Source organism: Plutella xylostella, chromosome 20, assembly GCF_932276165.1.
Source record: "Plutella xylostella chromosome 20, ilPluXylo3.1, whole genome shotgun sequence".
Classification (NCBI taxonomy): Eukaryota; Metazoa; Arthropoda; class Insecta; order Lepidoptera; family Plutellidae; genus Plutella; species Plutella xylostella.
The window spans coordinates 3,919-21,277 of record NC_064000.1 but is presented as its reverse complement, the minus strand read 5'-3'; the positions used below and the strand labels follow the sequence as shown (position 1 = coordinate 21,277).

General features: G+C 45.6%; 2 protein-coding genes across 2 annotated transcripts; both read left to right on the top strand.

Annotated features, from left to right (window-relative positions):
- Positions 1-33: 33 nt before the first annotated feature.
- Positions 34-934, top strand: LOC119691659 (SOSS complex subunit B homolog). Its single transcript, XM_038109516.2, has one exon. The coding sequence runs from the start codon at positions 202-204 to the stop codon at positions 673-675; it is 474 nt and encodes a 157-aa protein (XP_037965444.1). The 5' UTR covers positions 34-201; the 3' UTR covers positions 676-934.
- A 4,187-nt stretch (positions 935-5,121) lies between these two features.
- LOC119691732 (counting factor associated protein D) lies at positions 5,122-16,455 on the top strand. The gene is made up of 16 exons (XM_038109818.2): positions 5,122-5,260; positions 7,760-7,855; positions 8,164-8,238; positions 11,306-11,359; positions 11,551-11,772; positions 11,944-12,178; positions 12,292-12,391; positions 12,586-12,836; positions 13,106-13,221; positions 13,365-13,488; positions 13,758-13,838; positions 14,661-14,887; positions 14,978-15,243; positions 15,357-15,446; positions 15,538-15,635; positions 16,101-16,455. The coding sequence occupies exons 1-16, from the start codon at positions 5,221-5,223 to the stop codon at positions 16,336-16,338; spliced, it is 2,313 nt and encodes a 770-aa protein (XP_037965746.2). The 5' UTR covers positions 5,122-5,220; the 3' UTR covers positions 16,339-16,455.
- Positions 16,456-17,359: the final 904 nt, after the last annotated feature.

The following is a 17,359-nucleotide window of genomic DNA, read 5'->3' as shown; positions in this document are numbered from 1 at the left end:
ATATCATTGACTTTCTGTGCTGTCAATCCTGTAATTTTATCATTGTTTTTGTTTGTTGTCTTGTGCAAAAAATGATAGTTTATAATAATTTCTAGGTTCTTTAACAAATTTTCAATCAAGAAGCTGAGTAAAATACAATTTTTATAACTGGGAGGTGTAAATACTAACTTCAATTAGGAACAATAATATTTGAAGGTTATAATGAGTACCGTTGAGTACGTGCAGATCAAGGACCTGAAGGCGGGCATGAAGAACATCAACGCGGTGTTCATCGTGCTGGAGGTGGGCGGCCCGACGGTGACCAAGGAGGGGCGCGAGGTGCGCACGCTGCGCGTGGCGGACGCGTCGGCCGCCGTGAACCTGTCGGTGTGGGACGCGGCGGGCGCGCTGCTGGCGCCGGGCGACATCGTGCGGCTCTCGCGCGGGTACGCGGCCGTGTGGCGCGCGCAGCTCACGCTGTACTCCGGCAAGTGCGGCGACCTGCACAAGGTGGGCGAGTTCTGCATGCTGTTCAACGAGCAGCTCAACATGAGTGAGCCGCAGCCGAGCGCGCCCGCCGCCGCCCCCGCGCCCGCGCCCGCCCCCGCCGCGCCCGCCGCCGACAAGCACCTGCACAAGACCTACTCGCACAACCGCGGTGCGCGCTCGCACCACCGCAACAACAGCCGCCGGTAGCCACACCACGCTCACCACCACCGGGGATATACTGACTCATCTATATACTATTAAAACAACTGTTTTATCATTCTTCTAAATCTAAAACAACAAATCCTACTTTTCATTGTGTTTGTCACCAACACATAGAAGTGCTACCTACCTGCCAGGTCAGACTGTGACTGCATGATGGCTTGTTCATGTATAAATGTACCCAAATAATCCATGCCTATTTATTGAGAGGAAGTGCAGATATAAATTAAATACATACTTATTAAGTTAGAATAGTTAGATCATAAGTAAATAATAATCAAATAAGTTTAACTATAAATTTTGTGTTATTTCTTCCAATAGCTCATTTAGGTATAGGCACAATGGCCAGTCACTCCAAGTATTACAATTTAAAAATATCAGTGTGTAAGTGAACAAAAAGAGTCAATTTAATCCACCCTATGTGTCCACTGTCCACGCACCACACTACCTGCTTTCCCGAGGAAAGCAGTGTCTCACACTTTCTCTTTCTCTCTTTCAGAGAGAGTTATGTTATGTTTATTCTTCCATGGATATGTATGAAAGATTATTTACGTTTCCAAGGTTGCGCCTCATTACAAAGATACCAAAATTTTACGCCATTTATGAAATCTTCTCTCAAATTATCGTAAATTTCATTATATCTAAATATATATGTCAGTGTCCACTGCTTTATGTGTGGAAATCGGTTATATGATAATTAGCAATCTAATGATTGTAACATTCACCATAAAAAAGCCCTACATAATAATAATAACTTAAGCTCGATTGTAGTAAGTAATCAATTTTTGTACGTGTTTCACTGTACTATTGCCACGCCAGAGACATGTAGGTATATTGTATACTATCGTGTAATTATTGACTTTACACACGTAGACATACATCGAATTGAACATGATGATTGGTAATAGCCAAAACCTCTTTCATGTCTTGTTTTCATCAAGAAGAAGATCATAAGATCAAGAGTTACAACCGAGAGCCCCGTCCCGTGCGATGTGCCCGAGCGATGTACCCGCCGCCCACCAGCTGTAGCAGAGAGGTCGCGACTGTGACCTCACCAACTCATCACATTAGACCTTCGCCCATGCAGGAGGATGGTAGAGAGGTAAATAAAGTAAGTACCTACTCATACTCGGGCAATTATGTTGAAGGTGTGTTGGTATCCTTGAAGTTGTCACATATTTAGGTACTTAGCCCCTCTCAGTAGTTAGTTACAACTGCAGTAGTGACGCTACAATGTATCGACAGTACATAGGTAAGATAGATAGATAGAGTACTCTTTATTTGTACACCAAGAAATGATTAACAATTTTACCTAGACACTTAACTAGGGTACAAAAGGCGGTCTTATCGCTTATAGCGATCTCTTCTAGACAACCTTTGGATGGATGGACTAGAGATATAAAAGGTAAGGCAAAGTACATAGGTAACGAAACATGTACAAGACGCGCAACCAAGAGCGAACTTGCGCGTTTAATTCTTTTGTATGGAAGTAGTGGTCATGTAATAGTTACGGCAAAGTTTTTTTTAGTTTATCATTCTTTTTCGACACGATTGTACCTAGTTAATTAATTAGTAGAAACAATTTATAGAGGTGGTACACCGTATGTACTTATTTTAAAAACAGTTGATACGTTACCCGGGAAGGCACCTTTCCAACACCCCATCCGTAAAATGTGTTAAGTACCTGCATTTTACACCTCTCTAATTGAGGTGCGTATGTACCTACGTACCTATGTACAGCCGGTAAATGGTAGTCAGTTATAAAAATGCAGTGTTTCTAATTTCGTTTACAAAAAGCTAAATTGCTCAGGTAAAGGTACATATCACACATTCTAATTTTAATGCGATGTTAATGTCACAATTTACCTCAAAAGTATAATTTGTGTCAAAGCTTCCATTAGAGGCGCAACTATAAAACAAATAGGTAGGTACATAATATTATTGCAATATCTAATCTCAGTGTCGACATTGCTCCTTGAACGTCCGCGCGCGGATCGTCACCCCCGCGCCCCGCGCCGCGCCGCCCTCACCCCCGCCCGCCGCCGCCGCCGCCGCCGCCCTCAGTTTTAATTTATTTTATGTTAGGATAAAATACCAAATTATGGTGTTAGAATCATCTCATCATAAAAAAAATACGAAAGGTCCAATACCAATGGTATTTTCCACTTTTAATCACCTTATCCAACCTCTAGCTACTTACAAGTATTTTAGGTTTATTTAGTTTATTCTTTACAATTAAGTAAAAGGTACCTGTACTTAAGCGAGTATAATATGATCACCTTGATACGGATCTGTGTACGTGGAGCCTCCCACTAATGTCAATGTCGGCGCGGAGAGGAGTGTTGTTATGTTTATTCGATGCGATTGCCATTTGAATGCCGGAAAGTGAACCGATTGCGGAATACCCATCACGTCATCCGCCATCGAAGAATGGGTAGATGACAGCAGGTAAACTAATCTATGTTAGAGACCGACCATCCGATCCGACCGAGCAGATTTTTGAATTATTATTAGCTGTTGCAATTTTTGACACAGATGTGGTATGTCTTTGATCTATTACTTAGGTACTTCATTCATTTAGGCCAATTTAGGGCAACCGAATAAAAAACAAAATCACCGCCCATCTTTTAACCTTTGCAAAGTTAGCGTTGTTGGTCGCTTAGGTATAAATCTGGACAGTTAGAGCTGACCTCAGATTCGATAGCGCCGGTAGCCACTGTTTTACATCAATTTGCGTTTATAATAATATCTTAGAAACTTATATGCAAAAACATGAACATTTCCCATAAATAATTATAATATAAAGAATATTCTATCTATCTATATATACATTACTATACATCTACTACGATTATACTAAGTACCTTCAAGAAGACGCGCGTCCGCGAACCAACTTGCGCGTTGAATTCTTTTGTATAGAAATTGCGGTCATATGTTATTAATATTGTTACGTCAAGTGTTTATTTCCTAAACTGTGTTGCGGTCGGTCGGTATTATTAGTTACATCAAAAATAATGAATGTGCAATTCATCCACGTCCATCTGTGACGTCACGCGAGCTCCGCATGCGAAGGTCTGAGGTCAAAGTTGTACGAGAGTAACAACAATGTCCGGAGCGCCGCGTCGTTACACAACCCGGCCTGGGCGGCGGCGGCGGCGGCGGTGCGGAGGCAGGGTGGCGGCAGGCACCGGGTGGTGGGCTCGTGCTGCCGAGGCGGGCTCGGTGGACAGTTGTTACAGTGGTACCACTGCTTGGTTGGTAATCAACCAAGTACAGTATGAGTACACGTCATCGGTTTTCCGGATAAGTAACTGTGTCTGTCTGTCTGTTGCTCTTTCACTCCAAAACTAATGAACGGATTTGAATGAAATTTGTTATAGGTACATACGGTCTAGACCCTGGGAAAGAACATAGGCTACTTTTTATCCCGGAATTCCCACGGGAAAACTTTTGAAGGCGAAGCGAAGCGCGCGGGAACAGCTAGTTTTACATAAATAGATAAAACCTGCGTATTTTCAAAAACCTTTTTTACTTTAAATATTGTCTATAAATTCAAATCATTTAATGTTAGATGTATTAATAATGGCAAGGTAGGCATAAAATCTAAATATCACATCAATTATACATGTTTACAAGTTCGTAAAATATTTAAAGTCAAGGTCTGCGGCGACATTTTGAGTCATATTCTTATTTGAGTATCGTCAAGAATCTCTACCAATCTACATAAGACGTTGTTAATAGATCCACTTGAACTGAATGTCTGTAGATTTATTGGAATATTAGAGATTATTTTGTAAGCGGGCAAATATGATTACACTTTACTGGAAGAGAGAGTATGGAGACGTAAGTAAGGATGCATCCCCGAGTGACGTGTCATGCACTTTGAACACTCCGGCGCATCCTGGACAGTCAGCGACTGACGCTTCTCCTCTGACTGGCTGATCCATCCACTACGGTGAGTCAGAGACATAACTACCCTAGATCGCTTTTGATTACTATCAGCGGCTCTGCCCCACAATATAATTCCATAAGACATAACCCTCTAAAAATAACTAAAATACACAAGCCTGGCTGTAGCTACATCTGTTAACTGTCGCGCATAACGCACACTCTTCAAGATCCCACTTAAGTTCAGTCGAAAAAAACCTATAGGTAGGTACTTCTACTTACCTTTCTGATTTAATTAGGTATTACAATAAGATTCAGCAAGTACGTAAGTATAATTTCATGAGCGAAATACCTACGCAGTATGGGTATATGGATTCACTTACCATTACCGTTAGATCGCGTTTTAATTTGATTGATATCATAATATAATTAATGATGCCTCTCAACATATCATGTCAGATCAGTCAAAATACAATTTGTGGTATGTTTTGTAGATGAGCGCGCGGCGGCGGCGGCGGCGGCGGCTGTGCCGGGTGGTGCCGGGGCCGGGTGGCGGCGGCTGGTGGTGGTCAGTAGTGAGCTCGCCGCCGCGCGCGAGCCCGTGTGTTTGTCTCTGTGTGCGCGCGTGTACGACACGGCTGCAACATGAGTGTGCGTGCGATGTGTCTGCTGGCTCTGGTGGCCGGTCAGTACGATACTTTATTTATTTATATGTATTATTTATTTATTTTTTAATCATAGTAGGTAATTATATCATATTTTCCCATATCTATGCAGACACTGAAAATTACGAGTACCTACCAGTTTTACCAGATTTTAAATATTTTTAAATAAATATTTTGACAAGAATAATTATGTTATAAAAGATTTATTTCAGCGACAAAGCAGTAGCTTAGCTCACGTCTGAAAATATCAAAAATAATGTGGATTTATTACCATAAGCTGCCGCCCTGTGCGGACATGGTGAGGTAGGTAATAATGGGCACCACGCCGCGCCGCCCGCCCGGCTGTCAGCGCCGCCCGCCCGGCGGAAATATTTATGCGATTGATCGTCTATCTCTCTTTAAATGGTCTAGCTGCTGATGTCTGATGCATAGATCTATTCTATACCTTACTTACTACCTAGAACTTGACAAACTACTTAATATTCATTGGTAATTATAATATTTTATGTATTATGTTTTATTCAATTAAGCTCTAGAGATGAGCTATCGAATATGTAACTCTAGAGAATTACATGCAGGGCTATTAAAATTAATTTTAATGGCTCTGCATGTAACATTTACAGAAAGTTGAAAAATGCTAACGTAACTCGTAGTTATAAACATCGTTACGTTTATAGAGCAATCATCTAAGTAAAGTTTTAAAGCTCTAATTAATACTTAAATAAGTTTATGAAGATTCTACTAAACCGGTGAGCTATGACCTCGTAGAAACATAAACTTATTAAAGCATCACGTCGATGTGGCAAGCGACCCCGCCGCGGGACGCTCGGCGCTGCTTTACATACAGTTTACATCACGCTCTGCAAATTGCTGTTAAATTAATAAAATGATTGACACGATACTTACATACTTTATTGTTGCGTGAAAAAGCTACGAAAACAGAAAAGTAATGCCATGAATATTTTTTATTGCTTCATAGATAAGGGCGCCGACCGCAGATAGAGCTTTTTATTGATTGTGTTTATTATTTCTGATGACACCTGTTTCATTGTTTTTATTGCGCTAGGGGCGTTGTCGCAACTTGTGCACATTGCGCAAATAACCATGACAAGAACTTGTACCGAGCTTTGCCTCGGGCCGCGGGCGGACGAAACTAAGCTCGCGGGAGAGCTTACAGCAAAAGCTCATATACCGGCAACGAACACTGAAGATTTTTATTGATTACTGAAAATTTGTAGGTAGATAGTGATAAAATTTTGTAAACATGTTGAATTATAAAAATATGGCATATATGCAAATAAAGCATTTTAGCTTTTTAGAAAACCAGAAACAGGTCGGTCGTTAATTCGTGACCTTTAGATCCGATCCATTTACCTATTTGATAGTAGAAGTGCCTCGTCTATTTTATTTAGACTATCTGATGATGTGGCGGCCAGTGCCTTTGACCTTGTACTACCTATAACTCATTAATAATTAGAGGATGTCAAAATGGAACCGTTTTCCTTATTGAGTACATACTTATATTGGGACGTTCGCTTATAATATATCTACTCAAACTAGCAAAGAATGAGATCCCGTTCGCGAACCCTTCTATGAACCCAAACTCAAAACTCAAACTCAAATTTTTTTATTCATCGTAAAAATATAAAATTTTCTGATGAACGTCAATTTTTACAAACTACTCTCCGTTCGGATAAGGGGGGCTCTTTCTGTCTAAGGAGAAGAACGGAGGCAAGAAACTCCTGAGCCATCTTTTCAAAAAAAGACTTAATACTAGTTAGTATACAATACTTATAAGCTTAATAATAATTATTATAATAATATGAGCAGAGCTAACTATTTATCACAGCCATGCATTAACGTCCTCTAAGTAATCATCAATTTTATAATAAGCTTTTTTACAGAGTCTCTCTTTAATGTAACACTTAAACTTATTCTCTGGCATTTGAGTAACTTCTGTTGGAAGCTTATTATAAAATCTAATACAGTACCCTATAAACGATTTATTAACTTTCGCTAGACGCATCGCTGGAAAAGCCAGCTTATGCTTGTTCCTAGTATTAATGTCATGATTACTGCCAATTGTATCAAAAGCTGAAAAGTAGTTATATGTACCTAAAGTGGTAAGTATGCTATGCTGAAAGAGGGTACTTGACTCAGGGGGTCATCCTGAACTACAAATATTAGAATATCACGAAAAAAAACTGCACCCCATAGTTTAAAAAGTCTCGTGACCAACGGAGCTTCTATGCAAAATATATTTTTTAAAGCAAAAGCAAAATGTGTTATCAAAGCAAAAGTTGTCCAAAATAACCCCTGACTTATGCTAACTATATACCCTTTTTGCAACATCCTGTATAAAAGTGAAATATTATAATATTTATGGCAATGTTTACCTAATTACCTATATTGTGTATTTTTCAAAGTCATAGAACCATAGTTGTTCAGAAGCCCGCTCGGTTTATCGAACCATAAGATATGAAGCCCAGTATCATAATATTAGTACTGTACTGTTTCAGGAGCACTATGCAGCCCCGCCCCCCTCGCCCCCACGGCCGCCCCCGCGCGCGCCCCCCGCTCCTCCGACAACCAGCGCTGGCTGGACTTCGTCGCTGGTACGTCCTGTGACGCTGCACTTGCTGTGCCTACCTATTACCTATGCTTACTAAAATAAGGAATTTCGTCACGAGGTGTGCATGGTACACGGGAATGTTATCATTAACAATAGGCTACAGCAGCCGCTGCTGGTCACTCCAATGTCTAGATAGTTAGACGCAGAACTAAAGAGCTTTCTGACCCATCCCGTCACCGCGATGGCATTAACAGCTAATAAAATTCGCAAATGTCGACACCACGGATTCACCGAATATTATATCATACTATGGTCGGATTAAAGCTGTATACCGCTATGTGCATGTTCCAGACTATGCGCGCGCGCAGATGTCGCAGAGCGGCGGCGGCGGCGTGCCGCAGCCCTTCCGCCTCGACTTGCCCATCGGTGAGTCTCACACACACACACGCACACACACACACGACACACACACAAACACGCACACACACATAATATGGTACACTCACGAGCTCTGATAAAGTTACATTATATGGAACGTCAATGGCAGATGGAGATGGAACTTTTTCATTGCTCGTGAGTGTAGGTACATATATTATTCATACAAAATACCTAGTCCTTGATATCCACATATGTCTTCTATGTACAGTCATCTGCAAAAGTAGCTTTACACCTTTGTACCTTGTTAATCTGGAACCGCCTATCCATTCATTGAAAATTTACAGATTGTCAGTTTGACATGGTACAGAAGTGTATAACAACTTATGCAGCTGACCATACCTATAAACTACTTAATTCAACTACTTATAATGTACGTAAACTCAAAAATATATGACAGTAAACCCTATTTGGATGGCATGTAAGATGAATCGGTGTGGGCGGAGGTGATGGTCAGTTCTTACGTGTATTTGAACATTAAAATACTTAATGTGTTTTCTAGGTACTTATCACTCACTGATATTTAGTTTTTATTAAAGTGTTTTTAAATACTATGAATGTTTCTTTCAACCTACTTGGAGTAACTATGTAGGTACTTAGTACTTACTATACGTAGTAAATAATGAATAAATACATAAAGTAAATAATAAACCTGTTAGATACAAGGTATATAGACGTAATTTTTTGAAGTGAGTTGAATTGCTTAACTATGAATTGCTACATTGTAAGTTTGTAAGGTCAAGAGATCGATGGCATTTATAACAACAATACACACCTAATTCGCGAAGTTCAGCTTCCTAGAAATCATTTTTATTTACCTATCTACTTTTTTTAGGTTTATTCAGCTGAACAGGAAAAATTGTTTAAGCACCTACTTAGAGATGTAATGAAGACGATGATATTATTATGTAGGAACTTCCTATTAAACATAATTCCTGCCTCTCTCTCTCTCAGCCTTCTGTAGTCCACTGTTGGACATAGGCCTCTCCTAACGATCGCCACCCCAAACGGTCACCCGCCATCTGCATCCAGCGGCTTCCCGCTACCTTCCGCAGATCATCAGACCAACGGGTTGGGGGGCGACCGACACGCCGTTTGCCGACACGGGGTCTCCACTCCAGAACCTTTGTACTCCAGCGGTCGTCGGCTCTGCGGGCTACGTGGCTAGCCCATTGCCACTTCAGCGTGCTAATCCTTTTGGCTATGTCGGTAACTTTAGTTCTCCTGCGGATTTCTTCATTACGAATCCTATCTCGCAGGGACACGCCTAACATAGCCCTTTCCATAGCACGCTGAGCAACTCTGAGCTTGTGGATAAGTCCTTTGGTGAAGCACCACGTCTCGGCTCCGTAAGTCATCACTGGCAACACGCACTGATTGAAAACTTTTGTTTTCAGACACTGAGGTATGTTTTCAGTGAAGATGTGTCGTAATTTCCCGAACGCTGCCCATCCGAGTTGGATTCTACGAGCTACCTCTTTATCGAAGTTGGATTTACCTAATCGGATCACTTGTCCTAGGTAGGGATACTGATCGACAACTTCGATGGTGACACCTCCTACAGTTACGGGCGATGATGAAACATGTTCGTTCGACATGACCTTTGTCTTGTCCATCATGGACAAAATGAACATGGACATCCATTGTCCATCATGCACAAAATGAACATGGACAGTCCATGTTCATTTTCAGCCCAACTTGTTTAGAGGCATCATTGAGGTCTGTGAGCATTTCGCCTAACTCCTCCAGCGTTTCCGCCATCATAACTATGTCATCAGCAAATCGTAGATGAGAGATATATTCGCCATTGAAGTTAATGCCCAGTCTTTTCCACTCTACAAGCTTAAAAACATCTTCCAGTGCACAGGTGAACAGTTTCGGAGTACATACATCTCAACACCTCGATATAGCGATAGTCTATATGGCACCGCTGAAGGGATTGAAGCATCGCCCAGAGCTCAATAGAATCAAAGGCTTTCTCATAGTCCACAAACGCTCTCATAAAGGTAGATTATACTCCTCGGTCTTCTGTATAACCTGCCGAAGCGTGTGTATATGATCAATGGTACTATAGCCTTTTCGGAACCCGGCTTGTTCGGGTGACTGGAAGTCGTCGACTCTTTGCTCGAGACGATTCGTAATAACTCTCGAAAACAGCTTGTTCACATGGCTCAGAAGTGCAATGGGTCTATAATTCTTCAATAGGGCTTTGTTGCCTTTCTTGAAGAACAAAGTCACTACACTTCTGCTCCATGCCTCCGGGCTTGTGCCTTCGAGTATGACGGAATTAAACAGCCTCCGAAGTGCTATTAAAATCGGTCTACCGCCGGCTTTCAGAAGTTCTGTCGTTATTCCATCATCTCCCGGAGCTTTGTTGTTTTTTAGCTGTTTGAGAGCTATACTAATCTCGTCTAGACTGACGTCCGGAATATCTTCGGTATATTGTCGGGTGAGTGGCGCTCGGCTGTCGTGAGCACCGCTGGTAATAGGGTTTTGCGTTGTGGTGTATAACTGTCCGTAGAATCTCTCAATTTCTCCCAGAATTTCGGGCACTGATGAAACGGTGTTGCCAGTGTCGGTCTTCAGTTGGGTCAACAGAGTCTGCCGAACAGATCGATCTCTAGCAAAGACTTTGGAGCCCTTGTTTTGCTCAATTGCGTTTTGAATGCGCTTGCAATTGTAGCGTCTCATATCGCAACGTCTTGCTTTGGCGATCTGTCTGTTTAGACGTCTGTATTCGACCATATCAACTGAAGACTGCAACCTCATTTCTCTCCGTTCTCTTATGAGACTCAGAGAGAGAATTCCTGCCTAGACTACAGCAAAAGCTGCTGACGATACAAATTGCAACATTAGAGCCACGGCGCGGCGGAAGATAGAACGACTCAATTCGATTGCAATAACGTTGACATTAGGGCCTAATCCGACGCCATCTTTCGCTCTCATCTTCGGTTTCATCTTGGGCTGAAAATTTAATATAACTTGCAAAGTTGTAGTAAGTAACTCATGTTTTATACTTCTACTAATAGTATACTGATGATGGTGATATGTGTTGCAGAGGGTCGTGGCTCGCTGCCCGTGCTGGTGCTGCCCGTGCCCGTCGCCGCGCCGGGTGAGTACAGGCCACGTACCTACTGCCATACGAGTACAGTGGCCTCGACTGACACCTGGTCCCTCTCAGAGAGAGATTGCTACTGAGAGAGGGTCAGGTTTCTTTGCAGTTCACTGTACACCTTACCTTACTTGTTTTTATGATATTTTCAAATCTGCTGTACCTAATACTGTTTTATATGTGCATTGCAGGATCGTGCGGCAGCGAGCAGCCCCCGCGGCCCGCGCTCCCCGCCGCGGACCCCACGCGCGTGTCCTCCGTGTTCAGCGTGTCCGCCGCGGACTACGACAGCCCCGCCCCGCAGCCCGCCCCTGCCCCCGCCCCCGCCCCCAAGCCGCAGCCCAGCGCCTTCGAGTACTTCGGGGTGCAGAACAAGTTCGGACAGACGGAGGCTCCGGTCAACGATTTTGTCCGTAAGATTATATTCTCATTCTGATTTTGGACCTCTATGCTGTATATTTAAATTCCCTACTGATGTCTGATTACATATTAAAGAAAGTTTGGTATTAATAAAAAGCACTAAAAATCTAATGGAACGCCCCTGCTTTAGTGTCACTAATATTTAGTAAATGCTAATGTTGCAGCGGTAGCGGCGTCGTCCGACTACCTGGTGCAGCAGTTCCGGCTGCAGCAGCCCAGCGCGCCGCAGCTGCCGCCCGTGCTGCTGCCCGAGGGGGCCCCCGCCCCCGTGCTGCAGGGGCCGCTGGGGGCGCTGACCCCCGGCCGTGCCCCCGCGCCGCTGCGCTGGCCGCGCGCGCTGCGCCTGCGGGCCGCGCTCACCGTGCCGCGCGCCGACTACACCGAGACATACGCCACCTGGTCAGTACTACTGAAAGACTTTTTGAATCACTTGTGTTTCCTTCCGATTGTGTGCTCATGTGACTGTTTCTATGTCTGCTGTATGTTCACATGTGTGTGTGTGTGTGTGTCAGGTGGGACGAGGCGAGCGGCGCGTCGCGCACGCAGTTCCACGGCGGCGCCACCACCACGCTGAGCCAGCGCACCAGCGACGGACTCTACAAGTACTCAGAGGTACACAACCACCGATATCTCTTTATTTAAGAACATAGGTACATAAAATACATACAGGCGAATTGAGAACCTCGTCCTGTTTTCGAAGTTGGTTAAAAATATGAAATTTGAATGCAATGCTTGCAAAAATACTTGCCGGTGTTCCAGAAAAGGTGTAACTATGTAGTTACTAACGATCTAACTTATTGTGACAGATCCGCATGGACAACAGTGAGAGCCGGCCGCTGCGGCGCTGCGCCACGTCGCCCCCGCAGCGCGCCGCCCCCGCGCCCCCCGGCCTGCCCGACCCCGCGCCCTTCACCTTCGCGGGCTTCTCCACGCTGGACGGCGCCGCCGTGGAGGTGTGGCGGCACGCGGTGGACGAGCGCGGCGCCGGCGAGGAGCGCACCTTCCACCACGAGCTGGTGCTCACGAGAACCGCTGAAGGAGACGCCATGCCTGTGCGGTAGGGACCAGGGAACACTCATACACTGAGCGGTCTCATGACTGCTAAAGAGAATAGGCAGCTAAATAAACGTTCTTATAAAGATGTACAAAAATATACTTATAAATCACGTCGGGGTCACCAGTTTGCCTACTAAGATTTAGGCGAGAGGAAAAGAAACGGCATTCTGGTTTTAGCGTTTAGTTTGTGTGATGTCTTCGTTGACGGCACGCCTTGGCTTCCAGCTCATTGTCAAGGTGTTAATGTCCCGGTGTGTGGTGTGTGCGCAGGTACTCGGTGCGCGTGGACAGCTCGGTGCTGGGCGCGGACTGCGACGGCTGGGAGCACCGCTACACCGACGTGCGCGCCGGCGCCGTGCCCGCCGCCGACCTCGCCGCCGACCTCGGTTAGTACCTGTTCGGTTAGGAAGTATGTACCTGAACCTGGCGCTCTCGAATGGAACCTTTGTGCATATCCCCAATGTCTAAACTTCCTTTGTAAGCTTATACCGTTTCCCACCACATTTTAGTAATAAATCTGTGTGTGTAGATGCGGCGTGTGACGTGACGGAGACGCTGGAGGCGGTGGACGCGGAGGCGGCGGCGCGGCTGCGGCCGCTGCAAGAGTTCACGCGCGCCGGCGCCGACCCGCGCCACGACCAGGCGCTGCTCAAGTACCCACTCCTGCCTCCTTCACTACACCTACTAGTAGCTCGTTTCGACACTAAATTATTAACAGTCTTTATGTTTATGAGGATTTGTGTATATCTTTCGTATTTTCGTGATTGAATGATATCTGCTTAGTTACTAAAGTAAAGAATATCCACCAACTTCTCTACCCACAGTTGCTACTGATATTAGAAAACATAAAATACGTTTATTTTTGACTCCTTCCAATCTATAACATTTATCGTACTACAAATAAGTGTGTATTCTTGTTCAGGTACGCTCAGACATTCAACCGAGTGTACGCCGACGCCAAGGAAGAGGCTGTTCGTAAGAATCTCTTCACGCAATGCTCAAGGTTTGTTTGGTTTGAAATATATAAATTATATAATAGGAAATTGGATATGTCGATGAGTATATCTACTTGGGCCAGATAGGATCCTTCGAAAACAGGCAGGACAAAGAAGTCGAAAGACGCATTACCAACGCCTGGAAGAGCTTCTGGTCCATGAAAGATCATGAAATGAAGGGTACTCTCCCTCTTACTCTCAAACGCCAACTCATCGACATGTGTATTCTGTCTGTCCTAACCTACGGCGCACAGACTTGGTCTCTGACCGAACATCAGAAGTCCAAACTCAAGGTTTGCCAAAGAGCGATGGAGCGTACTATTCTTGGTGTACGAAGGATTGACCGAATCCGAAATACCACGCTACGCTCCTCGACTGGTATCACTGATGTGGGCGCACAGACTGCGAAGCTAAAGTGGGCCTGGGCAGGCCACGTCTGTCGCATGCACCCGGACCGGTGGGCCAGAATTGTCACCGAGTGGGTGCCCAATGATGGACGTCGGCGTCGTGGAAGACCCAGACGGAGATGGCGGGACGACCTTGACATGTTTTTGCCTCAATGGCCGAAAGAAGCACAGGATTGGGAACGGTGGTCATTTTATAATAATAATAAATAAATTCATTTATTTCAAGTAACCACGGACTCATAATATATAACATCAAAATTACATTTACACATTATAAGGAGGCCTTTGCCCAGCAGTGGGACACGATACAGGCTACATAAAAAAAATATATATAATAATTATTGAATTGAATATCTAAATTTAAAGCTAAGAAAACTTTATTTCTCACATGCGATATGATTATAAGTGTCCATCTGGCGGCAGGTTCGTGGCGGCAGGGAACCGCGAGGGCGCGTCGTTCGAGATGGGCGTGAACTTCCTGTCGGACCGGCTGGACGCGGAGCTGGGCGCGCTGCTGGGCGTGTCCTTCGACGAGCAGCAGGACGCGGCGGAGCAGGACCCGCACGACGCCACCGCGCTGCCCGGCCTGGCCCGCCGCCTGCCCGAGGCCTTCGACTGGCGCGACGTGGGCGCCGTGTCGCACGTGCGCTGTCAGTACACACACACACACTATATAAGCTCTAATTCAAAGCGGTAAAGCTGCAGTAGCACTCGAATGAATAATGTATTTTCCATTACAGACCAAGGGTCGTGCCAGTCGTGCTGGGCCGTGGCGGTGACGGGCGCGGTGGAGGGCGCGCTGTTCGTGGCGCGCGCGGGGGGCGCGGCGGCGGCGCGCGCGGGGCGCGGGGGGCGGCTCACGGCGCTGGCGGAGCAGGCGCTAGTCGACTGCGCGCAGCAGACGGGCGCGCACGGCTGCAACGGCACGTGGCCGAGCCACGCCTATGACTACGTGAAGCTCCGCGGCCTGCCCGCGCTCGACACCTACGGACCGCACAAGGAGAAGGTCATTACTTGTTACGGACTTTGGGCTCCATACTCATAGGATTATGATGTAAACTACAAAATGCTCTCTTGGAACTCTGAAATTGGTGATCTGAATCGTTTTTTGCGTCGCAGGTGGAGACGTGCCGCGAGCGCCAGGTGGCGCCGGAGACGCACATCAGCGCGCACGTCAACGTCACGCGCAACAGCTGGCCCGCGCTCAAGGTACCCGCACCCACTGTTCATACATAATGTATACAGTCATATGTATACTCTATGTGCAGCTCAGAGTGTGTAATATCCATGTCTCCCGCAGGTGGCGATCGGCGAGCACGCGCCCACGGTGGTCATCATCGACGGCGAAGCCAAGAGCTTCATCTTCTACAAGAAGGGAGTGCTTTACGACGACCGATGGTTCGTTCCTGTTCATTCATTTAAGTAATGTAGCTATTCTATACACAATGTGAGAGCCGCGGTGTCGTAATGGATGAGATCTGGAATCTCAATCGACAGGATTAATTTATAAGACAGGTTCTTACGGTGAAGGAAAACATAGTGATAAAACCGTGCATCTAGATCATGGATGTGTACCCTAAGTGCACTTATTGCAAAATTGCGATACGGCTCGCAACCTATCACGTGCAAAATGTACATAATAAATATTAGCATCCGGACGACCGGATGGCGCAGCGGTTAGCATCGCTGACTCTAGTGCCGAAGGTCCCGGGTTCGATTCCCGGCCGGGGCAGATATTTGTTTAAACACAGATATTTGTTCTCGGGTCTTGGATATGCCCGTAAAATGGCACTAGGCCCGCCCCCTATTACATTGGGATCAATTCATCAAAAAGGAGTTTAATAAAATATATTGTGTTGACAGCGGCAAGCAGCGGCCCAAGCTGAACCACGCGGTGCTGGCGGTGGGCTGGGGCCCGGCCCCGGCGGCGGGGGGCGCGGGGGGCGCGGGGGACGCGCAGTACGTGACCATCAAGAACTCGTGGCACGCGGCGTGGGGCGAGGGCGGCTACGCGCGGCTGCACGCGCCCGCCAACACGTGCGGCGTGCTGGCGCTGCCGAGCTACCCGCGCCTCGCGCCCGCCGACGTCGACAAGCCCTAGCGCCTGCGACACACACAATATTATTATGTTACACTCTTGAGATTACTAATAAATATGTTTAACACTAATAAGTAATAGGAAAAAATTGTGTAAATAAATAAATAATTATCAACTAAACAGTTTTTTTTAATGTTGGCCATTGACATTCTTCGCTCTCATTAAAAATAAGTGTAACCAGCCTGAGAATTAAAATTTTCTATTACCTACATAGCAGGCGGGGCAGCGAAACCTTCTTCATGGGTATGGGCTCCTGGTACTTTTTTCGCCTAGCAGTGGATTTTGCTGAAGGCCATACGATTTCATGCTGCAACAAAGTACCATAGGGGTCCATAGAGTCCATACATTACAAGAATGCATGCAGAATGCAGGGGTGCATGAAAGGAACCTCCCCGTGGTGCACCCTGGGCAATCGTAAGATTGGCGAATCCTTTCACCACGACGACAAACCGAGTCCAGCTCTAGCGCCGGCTCTGAAGGTAGTCTCTATTAACATCGAGGGTTTCTCTGCAAACAAATCAGAAATCCTCGCCGACCTACACCGTACAACGCAGTGCGATGTGATGTGTGTGCAGGAGACCCACAGAGACGAGACTCAGAGCCGACCACACATCCCTGGACTTGAGCTTATTGCCGAGACTTCTCACCCGAAACACGGTAACGCAGTGTTTGCTACTCTCGGCATAAGCACAAGGTCAGTTGAATGTACAACCCAGAATGGGATAGAAGTCATCACCATCGATTTCGGATACTGCACCGTCACCTCGGTATACAAGCCCCCTGGGACAATCTTCGAGTTCTTCCCTCCGAATAACTTTAACACCCACCCAGTGAAAGTAGTTGTTGGTGACTTTAACAGTCATAGTACAAGCTGGGGATATGATACTACTGACGCATCTGGACAGGCTGTCGAGGAGTGGGCTGAAACTAACAACCTGACACTGATACACAGTCCAAAGCTCCCGTCTTCCTTTAACAGTGGCCGATGGAGACGCGGATACAATCCGGACCTTATCTTTGTCAG